The 14,546-nt window shown below is 50.1% G+C and overlaps 2 protein-coding genes across 2 annotated transcripts; one reads left to right on the forward strand and one right to left on the reverse strand.

Moving 5' to 3' along the window:
- Positions 1–501: 501 nt before the first annotated feature.
- LOC124704738 (ALA-interacting subunit 5-like) lies at positions 502–4,396 on the forward strand. The gene is made up of 9 exons (XM_047236999.1): positions 502–828; positions 1,943–2,003; positions 2,122–2,180; positions 2,283–2,357; positions 2,446–2,553; positions 2,689–2,759; positions 3,009–3,306; positions 3,413–3,705; positions 4,042–4,396. The coding sequence occupies exons 1-9, from the start codon at positions 502–504 to the stop codon at positions 4,085–4,087; spliced, it is 1,338 nt and encodes a 445-aa protein (XP_047092955.1). The 3' UTR covers positions 4,088–4,396.
- A 500-nt stretch (positions 4,397–4,896) lies between these two features.
- Positions 4,897–7,602, reverse strand: LOC124704739. The gene is made up of 11 exons (XM_047237001.1): positions 7,366–7,602; positions 7,190–7,292; positions 7,102–7,115; positions 6,628–6,846; positions 6,465–6,536; positions 6,093–6,182; positions 5,962–6,000; positions 5,768–5,872; positions 5,352–5,517; positions 5,123–5,232; positions 4,897–5,006 (listed from the first exon to the last, which is right to left on the reverse strand). The coding sequence occupies exons 1-11, from the start codon at positions 7,600–7,602 to the stop codon at positions 4,920–4,922; spliced, it is 1,242 nt and encodes a 413-aa protein (XP_047092957.1). The 3' UTR covers positions 4,897–4,919.
- Between the last annotated feature and the right edge of the window lie 6,944 nt (positions 7,603–14,546).

Below are 14,546 nucleotides of genomic sequence, written 5' to 3' on the forward strand. Positions count from 1 at the left end.
TTAATTTCAATTTTTCTCGAATTTAAAAAATGCTCGAGTTTAAAATTCTCTTGAATTTGAAAAATGCTCAAAATCAGAGAAAGAAAAAGAAAACAAGAAAACAAGAAAAATGAAAAAATGCGAAAACAGAGAAAACCAAGAAAAGAACCGAAGAAAAAAGAAAAAAGGAAATCCGTACCGAAATCCGTCATCAGAACCCTAGGACGAAAATAGGCTAGGCCCAAAGCGCATAATAGGGGCTCCCGAACAAACCGGACTTAGAGCAACTCTAACAGAGACCAAAAAAACATAGTCTGAACTCGAGGCCTGGCCCGTAAACTTAGTTTGGGGGCCCGAGAAAACCGACGGCCGCCCTGTATTTATACAGGCCACGGAGGGGAGTTGGGTTCCAAAACCCAACTCTCTGCCGCCGCTCCGCCGCGAAAAGGCTCATCCTCCGGCGAGCAATTTCGTCAGCATCCTCGCCTTAGCCACACCGCCGAGACCACCCCTCCCTTCGCAATGGCGCGCGCACGACGGGCCGGTAGGGGAGGAGGCCGAATTGGTGGCGGAGGGTCATTGCCAAGTGTGCGGTTGGAGGCGGACCACGCGAGGCGGGCGCGCTCCGATGGAGCGCGGAAGCGGGCGGGCCGCAGGTGGCCGCGCAGGTGCGCGCGCCGGCCGACGCGCTCCGAGGTGGGCGACGAGGAAGCCGAGGCCCCGCCCGCCGGGTCGTGTAGCCCGCCTCTGCCGGCGCTTTCGCCGCGTGGCGACAGCGACCGTGACGACGAAGACGGGCCGACTCTCACCTGTGGGAGCTCGGCGGAGGCGGCGCCGTTGGAGGTGAAGGTGAGGCGGCGCCCCTAGAAGTAAACAAAGCCTCGGTGAAGGTGAGGCGGCACGGCGCGCTGGAGCTCGACGCCTTCATATCGCAGGAGCTCGAGCGGCACGGCGGCGGATCCCACGATCTCGATGGCTCTGAGCTCGCGGTAATATGTGACTCGCTGCTATGGAAATCTGCTAGAGATGCTCTTAGTACTACTTTCAATTCACAAACGAGAAAAAGGCCCATCGGAATCTGTAAAAAGAGCCCATCAGAAATCAAGAATCACCTGGGCCGCAGCCAGCGCGTGGCGTGCCACCACCCCCACCACCGAGCTGTCTCTGTCTCGCCAGTCGCCACCACAGTCTCATTCCTCGTCGGCTTTCTCTCACCGTCGCTCTCCCCCCGCTTTACTCCACCGCCCACCCAAAACCGCTCGCCGTCCACCACCCGGACCCCACCCTCTCCCGTCGCGCCGGCGACCCCCACCTCCTCTCCCCCTCCTCGTCGGTAAGCTCCCGACGACCTACCCGATCCTCCCTACCCTAACCCCTCAGCAATTCCCCGGTTCCAGCCGACCCTCGCGCGCGCCTGCCGCTTGCCGCCTGGCCAGGTCAATCGCGGTCTTGTGGAGTTCGTCCGCGCTTGCGGGCGACGAAATCCCACTTCCTTGCGCGCGATTAGGGTGGTTTAATTATGAGCTCGAAACCTCGCGATTTGGTTGCGGCGCGCGCGCCTACTTCTCCGCGATGGCCTTGGTACGCGCGGTAGGGCTATGCCTGTATGCATATAATTATCATATAATGATCGCGGCTTAGAGAGGGACGACGAGGATCCGTAGATAAACCGTACAAGAGACTGACAGTCATGGGTGGGTCATTAGGGTTGATGATGATTAGACAAAAGGACGGAGTCCTTTTCTATCATTTCCGTAGCATCAAGTGGGTCCCGTTCACTCCAAATCCTGCTTTCGACTCAGTTGTGCACCACAGGAGTTGATCTCCGTGGACCGTAGCTTTGACTGTTCTATATATTTTTTTCGGACTATACATTGCAGTTGTCCCCGGATTCTAATTACGTTTGTTTATTAATTCTCGGAATAATTTACTCATGTTTCTATTTTCGCCTCCAGTTTCGTAGCCTGAGCAGATGGATCCTTCGGAATTGGATGGGGACGCAAGGAAAACCAATAAGCCCAAATGTACGTCTTGCCACCTGACTCCTTATTTCTTTTATCTTAACTTATTAGTATGAATCTTTTCAGTTAAAGTACTATTTCAAGAAATTGATGTGCATTATTTCGTTTGGTCTACCTGCAGATTCTAAGTTTACGCAACAGGAGCTGCCAGCATGCAAGCCACTGCTGACACCTGGAATTGTAACTATCCCAGACACCAATTTGTTTTGTCTCCAGATATATATACATTTGCTCTGTTACACATGGAACTTATGAGATCCTTGTATGTGATGACATGCGTAGGTCATTACTGCCTTCTTGCTCATCGCGTTCCTGTTCATTCCGATTGGGGTTGTCACTCTGAATGCGTCGCTGCAGGTTAGGTGCCAATGTCTCCGGTCATACTACTTTTCTCTACTGTCATTCTTTATGGTGCATTTTTGTTTATTCTGTGGCTGTGATGCAGGTTGTCGAACTGGCGGAGAGATATGATATGAGTTGTGTGCACACCGATGACAAGATCGGGTTCATTCAGAACTCCAAGATTGACAAAACATGCACACTCAATTTCACTGTGAGTGTGCAATGCTTGCTTTCTCAGCTATTACATATGTACTTGTGATGGTTTCCCTTAATGCTCGTGATGTTAGACCCAGTGTTTTGTAATCCTAATTGTTTATGAGTTAACTGGTTATTGTATGCCTTTCAGGTGCATAAACACATGAAGAGTCCAATCCATGTGTATTACCAGATTGGCAACTTCTATCAAAACCATCGAAGGTATATTCCCAAATGAATTGCTGAGTTAGAAAAAATGTATTCCTTCCCCGTGTGGTTCTCAATCAGTGTTTGCAACAAACTTGACAAAATTTATTTCCCACCTTCTATTGCATTTTAGTAAGACACCGTTGAACTGGATTGCATGTATTCATTTATGTCTACCACATTCTGTTCTACTGATTTTGATAGTGTCTTGTCAGAAGATATTGTGTTGACATACTCAGACCAATTGTTGTCCTCTTTTCCTAGGTATGTGAAAAGTCGAAGTGACAAACAACTGCGGTATAAGAATGCAGCGCATTTAACAAAAGAATGTTATCCTGAAGATAACGCTCATGGTGCTCCTATTGTTCCATGTGGCCTTGTTGCTTGGAGTTTCTTCAATGACACATATACAGTCAAGGTCAATGGGGAGACTATTGAAGTGAACAAAAAGGGTATAGCATGGAAGAGTGACAAGAATAATAAATTCGGCAGTGATATCTATCCTAGTAACTTCCAGAAGGGAGGTCTCATAGGTGGTGCTAAGCTAAACGAGAGCATACCAGTACGTGAATTTTTCCTCTTTCTGGAATATGGCAGATCTTCATTGCCATCGCATCATTTTCTACATATTTTACGCATTAATTTATCATTCTTGTCACAATTTGTAGTTAAGTGAGCAAGAAGATCTCATTGTTTGGATGAGAACCGCTGCCCTCCCAACTTTCAGAAAGCTATATGGCAGAATTGAGAAAGATATCATGGCAAATGATACTATAACTGTGGTTATACAGAACAACTATAACACATATAGTATTGGAGGATCAAAATCGGTGGTCCTTTCTACTGCATCTTGGATTGGAGGGAGAAATAACTTCATTGGTATTGCGTATTTGACTATTGGTGGTTTATGCCTTTCCCTTGCTCTGGGCTTCATAGTTGTTCTGTACATGGTGAAGCCAAGGTATGTTTCATAATTTGCTCACTAGTATTAATGGACATCCAGTTTCCCATCCGAAACATGGTTTTAAGAGTTCATACCAGTTACTTTCACGAACCCTTTGTTATCTACTTGAATGTATTTTGGTTTTTTCGATTAAGCCAATGCAGCTCTTGCTTCTGTTCATTTTCAATAAATCGAGGAAAATACTATGTTTGAACCAAATAGCATTTTTATCTTTCCATGATACAAAAGCTTGAGCTCTAGCGGCCAGCTTGTTGCATATATAAAATTTTGCAATTGGTTACTAGTGAGAGCTCAAACTGTTGCTCCAAGATTATCACATTTAGTTATTTTCAGGACCCTTGGAGACCCATTGTACATGTCATGGAACAGAGATGAATAGATATACCCTTCCACATCAAAACTAATAGACTGAAGTTCGCTTTCTTGGGAATAAAGGAGCAATTCAGTGGGTAAATTTCTTCCAGTTGGATCTGTGGCTGTTTGTTCTTATTCCCATTCAGTGCGCTTGTGATGGCTCATAAGGATGATGATCTTATTTCTTTTGGAGCCGTGGTAGCATGATACACATATGAGGCAAAATGTTATGTAATCTGCTGTCTTAAATCTTATCTGACTATGGAGCTGAGAGTTGCTGAATTCTGACTATGGAGTATAAGCTATAACAAAAGTGCGCTCTGGTAGCAGATATGTATAGTTGCTCTTGCAGTTCCTGTTTCATGCTTCCATACTTTTAAGTTTTAACCCACAAAAGGTATCCCTGGTGCTAATCTTACTGTTCACGAATGTTCTGCAATTTCTCCTTGTATGTCTGCCTGTAACCCAAACAACGTGACTAATCCTCTAAGACAGTAACCGAGCTTACAAGGCAGCCTTAAAATAAGTTGTTATGGATCATTCAACAAAACTGTAAATATGTGTACCAAGAATAGTTTAGTCATTCTCAAGTGATGGTATTCCTGAAAACAAGATGGTGTTAGTTTTGTAACCACTTTATCAGATGATCGACAGGTAAAGATACGACTTCTGCTATTGAAAAAGTAAATGAATGACTATAGTGACATGTCTTTGTCAAGTACGCAATCTAACATGCTTAACAAGCACTGGCGGTCAAGCCACACCTTGTCAGTTACCTAGAAAATCAGAATAGTTCAACACTTCCACTGTTTTGCGACCACAGTAGGTTCAATTGCCTTAATGTTCATCTAGGGTCCTCATTGGCAGGGCAGGATCGTAGGCTCCATTGGTGTGGATATGCTCCTACTACACATTGCAGGGTCTAGTTCTGTGACCCCCTCTTCCTGAGTAATTATAATGATGCCGGTCAACATCTTTTCTTATAGAGCTACTGGGGTTTAATGTAGTAGAAGGAAAAAAACTTAATCTGGAAAAAAGAACACAGCATATGCTGATATACCTTTGCAAGGTTCCTGAAGTAAATTGTTGTATAGTTTCCCGTTTGGAAGAAAGCTTCTATTAGATCAGCCAGAACCAACTGTGGCTGGGAGATAGCTCCATCAAACCAATCTTACAAAAAAAAACAGGAAAATTCGTTAGGCCATTACATACATTAAACCATACCACACTGGCTAAACCTAGATATTTTCTTGTGTATAGAGAAACATGTGAAAGGTAAGTGTCATTACCAAGTGTCTTTGAATCCCCTATTCTCTTGTCAAATCTCCATACACTTTGGTTAGTAACAAAACTGAAACAAGAGTCACGGCCCACATTAATATTATCCAAAAATGTGGATAGCTTGTACTTTGCCGGATCTGAGGCATATGTCTGATCTATGACCACATCTACTGTCTGAAAAGATGAACCGGACTTAGTTAGATGCTAGTAAACAATTGTGAAGTAATAGATCAATTGGTGTTTCGAATTTTCTTTTTCTATAAGTGATCAAGTTAAATTATAATTATAACAATCTTAAAGTTCATATAAGCAGTGTCAAATACTAGTAGAAAATGTGTTTTTTCAGCATCATCTCAAATGTTGATCTGGCTGGCGTTTTAGCAGTACAAGGCATGACATTAGGTTCATAATTATTGGAACTCACACAAAGAATAGCATGTAGGTTGTCCATATCCTCTGGATCGGAAATGTTGAATCTCTTATCAGTAATAGTTGCATCAACAGTTTCTGCGCCTGCATCTGTGACATACTGCTCATGGAATAAATACAGACGTGCACATCAGTTGTCCACTTTCTTTTTAAAAGTTCTGTAACTTCTGCGATATAAATTCATACTACCTGTAACTTGTAACTTTCTTTGACAAATGTCCACACTCCCTACAGTACATTGATGATCATTAAGTACTTGTATTTTTTTTTCTTACATGGATAAAAAAAATTCATGATTCAGTTGATGTAAAGTTGCATACCTCTGTGTATTCAATCCATGCTACTATGGGTTTGAATCGGGTACTGAGGTTCGCAGCTGCTTTGCTTAAGCACAAATAGTTTGTCTTAATCTGCATTAGGCACGAATAGTTTGTATTAATCTGCATTAGGCACAAATATTTGTCTTAATTTGTTAGTCATGAGAAATAGTCCCTAGGCACATGTAAATTCGACAAACTAGTATTAGTACATAAATCTGGTCTTGCTAGTTAAGCTGCACTTTCAAACCTTGACGATATATGAATCATGCATGTAGCCAGAAAAAAGCTGCAATTTCTAATATTATTCAGTACATAAACACATTTTTTACACAATAACCCAATCAAGGTAAATACACATTTGCTGGTCTTAACTGCATCATATACTGCATTAGCCCTGTCTTCGGAGTTTGTGAATGTCCCCAGGTATTTGATCCACTCGGCCCTCTGATCAGAACCATTTACGACACAGTATTAGTTTTTCTTTATAACTGATGAGACCATTGCAATGGAGCCCAAAGTACCATTAGTGGTTTACCTGCAACGGTGTATCCTCTTCTGATGGTACATAAGCTGCAAAATTGCAACCTTTATCTTCATCTGTACTGCCGATGAAATGTGTGCTAAACTGTAATAGTTTCTGTGCGTCTGTCTTGTTCACAAGCTGCACATTTCCACTTGCATACGCTTGGAGCACGCACTGAGAGGCAACCTGACCTGATGTTATCCCTTTCAAGTTATCTAGCACTCCAAGTAGCTGCATACATGCCAACAGTACTCTTGGGCTCAAATAGATAAAACATTTTAAACGGATAACATTTAAACTCTGCAAATACTAGACTGAGGGTTTGTTTTTCTCTTTCGCTTTTGAGTTTTTGTTGTTGCTTTTGTTTCACTATATTATGGATGTATGTAGAATAGTAGAAGGTAGCTACGGACTCCTGAACGTTGGTGTATGCAAATGGTTCTCTTGGAGAATGATCTCAATTTGACTCGCTCCTGCATTGCTCACCTCAAAAAATGACACTGCAAACAGAGGTGGAAACTATATTACTCTGATAAGTTTGCCATGTCCATACACGCTGTACTCTGCTTCCTACCTGGAGAAGCCGTGGTGTCGACGGAGTAATTGGCGATGGGGATCACGAAGGACTTGATCCTTCCCGTGCAGTACTTGGTCTTGGTCGCCATCTTGGACGTGTTCTACAACATTAAAAACGCCATTGCCTGTAAGATTGATGCTAACGTAAAGAAATATAAGTGTGTGAATTTGTACCTGCATGAGAAGGTAGCTCTTGCCGTCCCAGGTGTTCTTGATGACCTTGAATGCCTGGCCGTAGTATATGTGGAACAGCCTTGCATCCTCCACCCTGGATACTGGCCCGGCCACCACCACTGGCTCGGCAGCCTTCGCCGGCGTGCTCACGCCCAGCGTCCACGGCAGGAGCAGAGACTGCCACAGCGCCGCCCACAGCACCGCTTCCCTGCAGCCACACCGCCGCCGGCAAGCCATTGCTGCCAGGACGGTACCTTCGAGCTCCTAATTTGGCGTGCCTAGTGATTGTGAGTGAGCGAGTGAGATGAGTGTGAGTGCCCGTGACGGACAGGGTGTGTGTTGGAAGGACTGGAGCGGCATGCTCCTTTTGTCACGGCGCAGAATCGGTGGGATTCTTGTGAGCGAAGTGGAGCCGATCGATCAATTCCGATATGCGATGCGGTGGTGGACTGGCGGTGCACGTGGTGCTATTCCTGCGCGCTTTGGACGGTTATACCCCCTCCATCCATAAAAAATGTCGAAATTTTGTTTAAATTTGAGTGTATCTATAAAAAAAATTGAAATAGGGGAAATATCACTCCAACTTCTACATCCAAACGATGCCCACGGTCATTTTTATTAGATTATTCACAAAATCTTACAAGAACGATACAAAAGATCAACTTCGAAGCCACCTTACTAAACCTATACAGTGGGATGAAAGAGGTGACAATACACCAACTCACATCAACCAAAAAACCAAATGCCTTCCCAAACCGTCCAATAGTAGGTGAGAAGCACATCCAGTCAAGCAGACTCTCAGCGCACGTCAATGCACACGCCACAAAAGTTGCTACCGCCGTCTTCCCCTATTCCATCTTCAAGAGAGATCATTGCATTAATCTTGCAAGAGCTACCGTCGATGCCACCATGACGCCAGACAACTCCACCATCCTGCACGCATACATCATCTCGCATCCTTCGTCGGTACCCTGTAGCACCATGCCACCGAGACTCAGCGCCAACAATGTGGTAGATGAATACCACTCCACCAACATCCGCCAACATCCAGCAGCTACTCCAAAAATGATGCCCCAAGAGGTAGAATGACGCAGGTAGCGCCGCTATCGTCCGATCCGAGAGACCCAGATCTAGAGTTTCCCCCGAAGCAGCACGAGTGAGTAGATGCAGGTTGCGACGGCGATGCCTTCAAGAAGGTAACGACGCGTAACGTCGCCATCGCCCGCCATGACCAGGGTCGGAGCACGATTTTCAACGGTAGCCACACATCTCCAACTCGCCGAGTGGAGTGACGAGACAAGAAAAGATGATGCCTTCGACAAGATAACGACGCCAAGCGACACCGCCATCATCCGCCAAGCCCGAGAGCGAAGCACGGTTTTCACCGGCTGCCCCGTCACCCAAAACTCGTCGTCGACTGGATCTTCACCGCCGGAGATCTGTGTGGGATCCCAAGATCCCCACCACAGATCCCAACCAGGCCATCCACCTTCGAGGAGGAGGTCGCCCCCACCATGCCTGGGGCCGCCACACCGGCTCCCATGTGATGCGGACGGAGCATCCCTTCACGCGGAGGAGAAGGCACAGTAGCCTGCCGCCTCCAGGCCACAAGGGCCAAGATCCGGCCACGCCCCCACCGCCGCCGCCTCGCCTTCCGATCGCCGACGCCGCGCACCACCACCACCAGAGGAGATCATGGACGCCGCCCCCACCGCCCATGGTCGCAGCCATCTGAAGCCCCCGCCACCGCCATGCCGCGCGGACTTTGCCCGGCGACACCTCCGGCGGCGGCGAGGGGAGGGAGGGTCAGGAGGGGGCCGGAGCCCGGTGAGGAGGGGGCTCCCCGGAGTGGCGCGGCGCCGCCACCCGGGGGAGGGAGAGTGTATCTATACATGAAAATACATCTTCAAATTTAGATTAAATTTTGACATTCTTTTTTGGACAAAGGTAGTACTTCTGTTGGCTATTAGCAGCTTACTCACCAAAGTTATAGTTCGTCGACGCTAAGGGGTACTCCGTGGTACAGTCCAATCACATAGAAGAGTGAAGAGACACTAATCTGATGAAAATTTAACATTTCCAACCGAATCGGGAACCATGTTCGTTTTTCGGTTCTGAATAAGCCAACTTCATCCAGCTTTGGTTTTTCGGTTCTACTACCTCTGGACGCAATTAATCGATGCATCCGTCCGCTAAAGACGTGCGTTCACAGCCCTCCCTCCGCTTCGATTAAATCCGACCGGAGGGAGTAATAAATAAGCCAGCTTCGTTTTAGATTCGATTTGGTTGGGATGCACCAAGCCAAGCAGTAAGCCCGGGCGACATGTGTCCCAGAAGCAAGCTATTGTGGTGGATCCTACCTCAAAAAAGTAAATTCAGAGTGAATTTTATTTTTTACCTTGTAGTTATGTATTTCTGATGCTAATTACCCATTGAGTAAAAAGTCATCTAGATTGGCTCATTTAGAAGATTTGGACACTTGTTTTCTAATGCGTGTCGAGTGGACAAGGTGCTAGGTGATTACCAAGGTTTAAAAATGCCAGGATGACGACGATAAATGGAGCAAATGGTTAAGGGAAGTCCAGGCATGATCATCGATGACACAATCCAATTTTTACACATTTTTTCGCCCCACAACGGTGTGTTATGCCGGTTCTCTCTAACATAACAAGCAACAGGTAAAACCATGTTCAAAATTCTCCTAGATAAGATATTTCGTTAGAATTTCCACTAAATAGGGTGATATGTGTCACAAATGCACAATTAGATGGTAAAAAGTGGAATTCACTCATAGAATTTAATGTTATTGTGGACACATGACCCATATATCAGATATTAAACTAATAAGAACATATACCACATTTGATCTTAGGGTATCATCAACATGGCCACTCAAATCGGATACAATCCGTTTGGATGGTTGCATGGATAGCTATCCGCCCCATGGCCTCCCTAGGATGATAGGTGACCCCAAGGCGATGATCCATTTAGTCCACGCAAGGTTTTTTTTTCTTGTCCAATCGTCATCCTGAGAGCAGCGCTGCCATGGCAGACACAACGAAGCCCCTCTCGGCCGACGGGTTGCCTCGCGCGCCGGAAGCGGAGGCGGCCGCGTGATCCTCGCAAGGTTTCCCGCCATGGCCTCTGGCTTAAAAGGCAGTGTCGCACGGCCTCACCCTCTCACTCCACGCAGATGCACCCATCCCTCTCCCCTAGTCCCCTTAGGGCATCTCCAACCGGGCGACCCAAACGGACGCGCTGGGCCGTCCGTTTTGGGCCGTTTGGGTGGCCGAACGGACACCCGGACAGCGCCCCGCGTTCGCGTGTCCGTTTGGGTCGCACGCTGCGCCCAACGCAGCGGCCACCCCATTTGGCCATTTGGCCTACTTCTTTGGGAAATAGGCCATCTGGCCACAGATACTTTATAAAACAATGTCTAAATCTAGAATAATATCTCATAAACATGGAATAATATATAACAAACATAAAATATAGCAAATAGTATAAAATAGCATCAAATGTAGCATGATAAATCAATTAAAATGTGCCATAGTTTGAGAAAAATATAAAAATTACAATTGAGATTGTCTAACTCAATTTGGGCGCTCGAGGATCTCCTTCTGCCTCTTCTCGAACCAAGCTCTCTTCGCCTCACTCATGTTGGTCAAGTCGGCGTTCATGATGAGGTTGTCCTCGGCTTGGCGTTTGAGCTCAACTTCCTGCGCCTTCATCTCCATCTCTTTGGCCCTTGCCATTGCTTTGAGCTCAATTTCCTTCGCCTTCATCTCCACCTCTTTCGCCCTTGCCGGTCTTTGTGAGCTCAAGTTCTCTCTCTTTGAGCTCAAGTTCTTTAGCTTTGGCACTGGGCCTTGACCTCTTCAATCTCAAGCTTCTTCTGCTGGACATCAAAGAATTTCTTCCTGTCCTCTTCTTTCTCCCGGCGCCTCCTCTCATCCCTCTTGTCCGTGGACACCTCTCTATCCGCATGCATCTCCTTCAAAGTGCCATACAATAATACGGAGGAAGCATCACGCTTCATGTCGGCTTTGGTTGACTTGTGGCCGCGTGGACGACTTGCACGAGAACCGGAGCTACCGCAAGGCTGCCCACCATCAAGGTCAATGACCGTGGCATCTTTGGCGGGGTTGTTGCCAGTCAAGGTCGCCATGTACCCCTCAAACCCCTCCTGGAACTTGGGGGTGCCCTGGAGTTCCTTCCAACAATGAGGGAAGGCAAAGGTCTTGTCTCCATTGTTGGCTTTGTAGAAGTCCAAAGCTCGCCACACCTAGAGCAAAGCGAGAGAACAACGATAAACATATGTGCGAATATCGGATGATTAAGTTGAGGTTAAGAATCATACCAAGTCCTTCATACCCATGCCACTAACGGGGAGCCGCTTCGCGTGCTCATACGCCGCCTGGAACTTGTTGCATTCCGTTTGAATTGTTCCCCACCTTTTTTGGATCGATATGTCGCTGCGGTCGCTCTCAAATGGCTCCTGTCCATATTTGCGATGTTCATGGAAGTATTCATAGACCCGGCGCCGAATGCGGTCCCCTTCGCTCGGCACTGTCAACGCATCTTGCCCGATGGTCAACCATGCATTGACGATCATCTTGTCCTCCTTCTCCGTGTAGTTGGCGGTTCGCTTGCTTACCGGCGAGCTCTAGCTTGTGCAGCTGCGGCTTGTGTGAGTCCCTCAACGAACAACGGCTCCTCCTCGATGTTTATGCTGCCGGGACGGGCGGTTGTGCCCTCTGTGTGTCAACGGGAGGTGCACGGGGAGCCTGCTTTGTGTCGAAGGATATGGCGGGGTGGCCGGCATCGTCGCGCGAAAGACGTAGGGGCCTGCACGGTCGACGGTGACTGCGCGCGCGCGGCCGACAAATCGTCGAACAGGGTTGCGTGCGCCGGCCATGGCAGGCTGCTGCCGGGTTCTTGTGGCCTTTGGAGTTCGCCGGCGCACGGTTGAGGTCAATGGACGAAGGTGACGGCCCCGACATGGACTCTCCCACCTCCGGTGACCCATCCCGTGAGCGGTACGCGTGCCGCCCGGAATGCGCCCCCAATTCGTGCCCAAACGGGGCGAGAAGGTGGGCCGGTTGATCTTGGAGGAAGGGGCGGGGTCACGGATGAGGACGAGCTCCCCCGAGGCCGTGCCGGTGCCGGGGATGAGCATGTGCTGGCCGAGCGAAGAGTGGCCGTAAAACGGCATGGCCTGCGCTCTGCTCTTGCATGACCGTGTTCTTCGCCTGTGTTTGGAGTTGGAGGAGGTGCTCCGCCGCCCGCACCCGCTCCTCCTCGGCGGCGGCCTCCTTCTTCCGTTGATCAAGCGCCCGGCGCCGGTCCGCCCGCTTCTTGGACTCCATCGCCCTGCTGCTCGGGGTGAGCTCGGGCTTCGCCTTCTTCGTCGGCGGCCCGGGCTCCACGACCACCGGAGCGTCCGGTTCGAAGCCGCCTCCACGGAAGGAGCGGCAACGGCCGCGACCGGTGCCTCCTCTCCGATGGTGGCGGTGGCGGCGGCGGTCGCTTCGTCGGCCATCTCTAGGTTTTGGGAGTGGAGTGGAGTGTTTCGTTGTGGGAGGCGAGACGGGCGGGCCGAGGGCGGACAAGGGGAGGACGCGAGCGACCAGCCTTTCGCGTCCGCGGCCACGCAAACTCGTCCAAGATTTGGGCCGGGTTTGGGTCGTCCCGGACGCCCCGGCCGTCCGTTTTAGGGATGGGTCCGCGCGCTGGGCCGCGATTTTGTCCGTTTCAACTCATCCGGACGCGCGGGCGCGGGATGGGTCGCCCGGTTGGAGATGCCCTTACTCCGACAACCTCTCCTCCCGATCATGCATGGCCGCCTACAGACCATGTCAGCCAAGCTTACTGATGAGGAGGCTGAGTGCAAGGCGCCGGAGCACAAGGAGATGGATGAGTTTGTCGAAAAGGAGGTCGAAGGGTTCAACGAGGAGAAAGAGTTCAGCGGCCCACTAACTGAACTTGAGGCGACGCAGGTGCAGCGCCAAGGCCAGACAAAGCGCTTGGTGCTCGTGCGATCGAACATGTGGTCATGCAAAGAGGGCGATGGCCATGCACACTCTAGTATAGGGACGACGCGAAGAGGGAGGACCAGATCAGGTTTGACTAGGTCAACCTCTACCAAATCCATCATGACTGATTAACCCATCGGTGACCCAACAGGTCTGTGCATGATGCGATATTTTTAAAATTATTATATCGAGCTTGGCCTTGCGCGGACATAGCAGCAAGTCGACGTAACCAACTTGTCACAAGGTAATTTAGGGCATCTCCAACCGCGCGACCCATCCTGCGCCCGCGCGTCCGGATGGGTCGAAACGGACAAAAAGCCGGCCCAACGCGGGGACCCACCGCAAAAGCGGACGGCCGCGGCATCCGGAACGACGCAAACCCGGCCCAAATCTGGGCCGGGTTTGCGTGGCCGCGGATGGCACGCGGCGTCCTCGCGTGTCCGCCCTGTCCGCGTGGCCGGCCCACTGTCGGTGCCCTGGTCCTATTAAATGTGGGCCGGGGAAGGGGCTGTCCCCACTTTCCACTCCGGCCGCACGCGCGGCTCGAAGCTTCCGCGCCGCCATGGCCCGAAGCGCGAGTTCGAGCCGTCCGCCAACGACCACGAGGCCGGCGGCGGCCGGCAAGTCGCGCCGCCGGCGTTCGCAATGGGGCCGCCGGCGCCTCCCGGACGCGAGCGGATCTACGTCACCGTTGCGGTGGCGCGGATGTTCGGGACGCCGGCGTCCCAATGCCGTGGGGGGACGTGCACCTCCCCACGGGCGGCACCCGAGCCCGGATCGGGTTCCGGTGCCGCCCATTCGAGCTCCGGCCGCGCCCGCTACGCCGAGATCCGGAGCGCCGCGCTTGCTGCCGGCGGACCTCCAGCGAGGACCCGGCGTGCGGCGACGCAAGTCCCAACCGGGACTTGTGGTTCGAGGTGGAGCACGATGCGCGCCGGCGCACGTGCTTCACATCCGCGACGGCGCGGCCTCGCGCGCGGCCGCGCGGACACCGCCGGCGGGCGAGGCCGCCGCCCGGCGGGCTCTACATCAACGAGCCCGCGCCCCGGCCACGGCCGCGGCCGCAGCCCCGGGAGGAGGACGACCCGGAGGCTGCGAGCGGCGCTCGCGGCGTCCCGCGAGCGGCCCGGACCTCGACGAGCCGGC

Source organism: Lolium rigidum, chromosome 3, assembly GCF_022539505.1.
Source record: "Lolium rigidum isolate FL_2022 chromosome 3, APGP_CSIRO_Lrig_0.1, whole genome shotgun sequence".
Classification (NCBI taxonomy): domain Eukaryota; kingdom Viridiplantae; phylum Streptophyta; class Magnoliopsida; order Poales; family Poaceae; genus Lolium; species Lolium rigidum.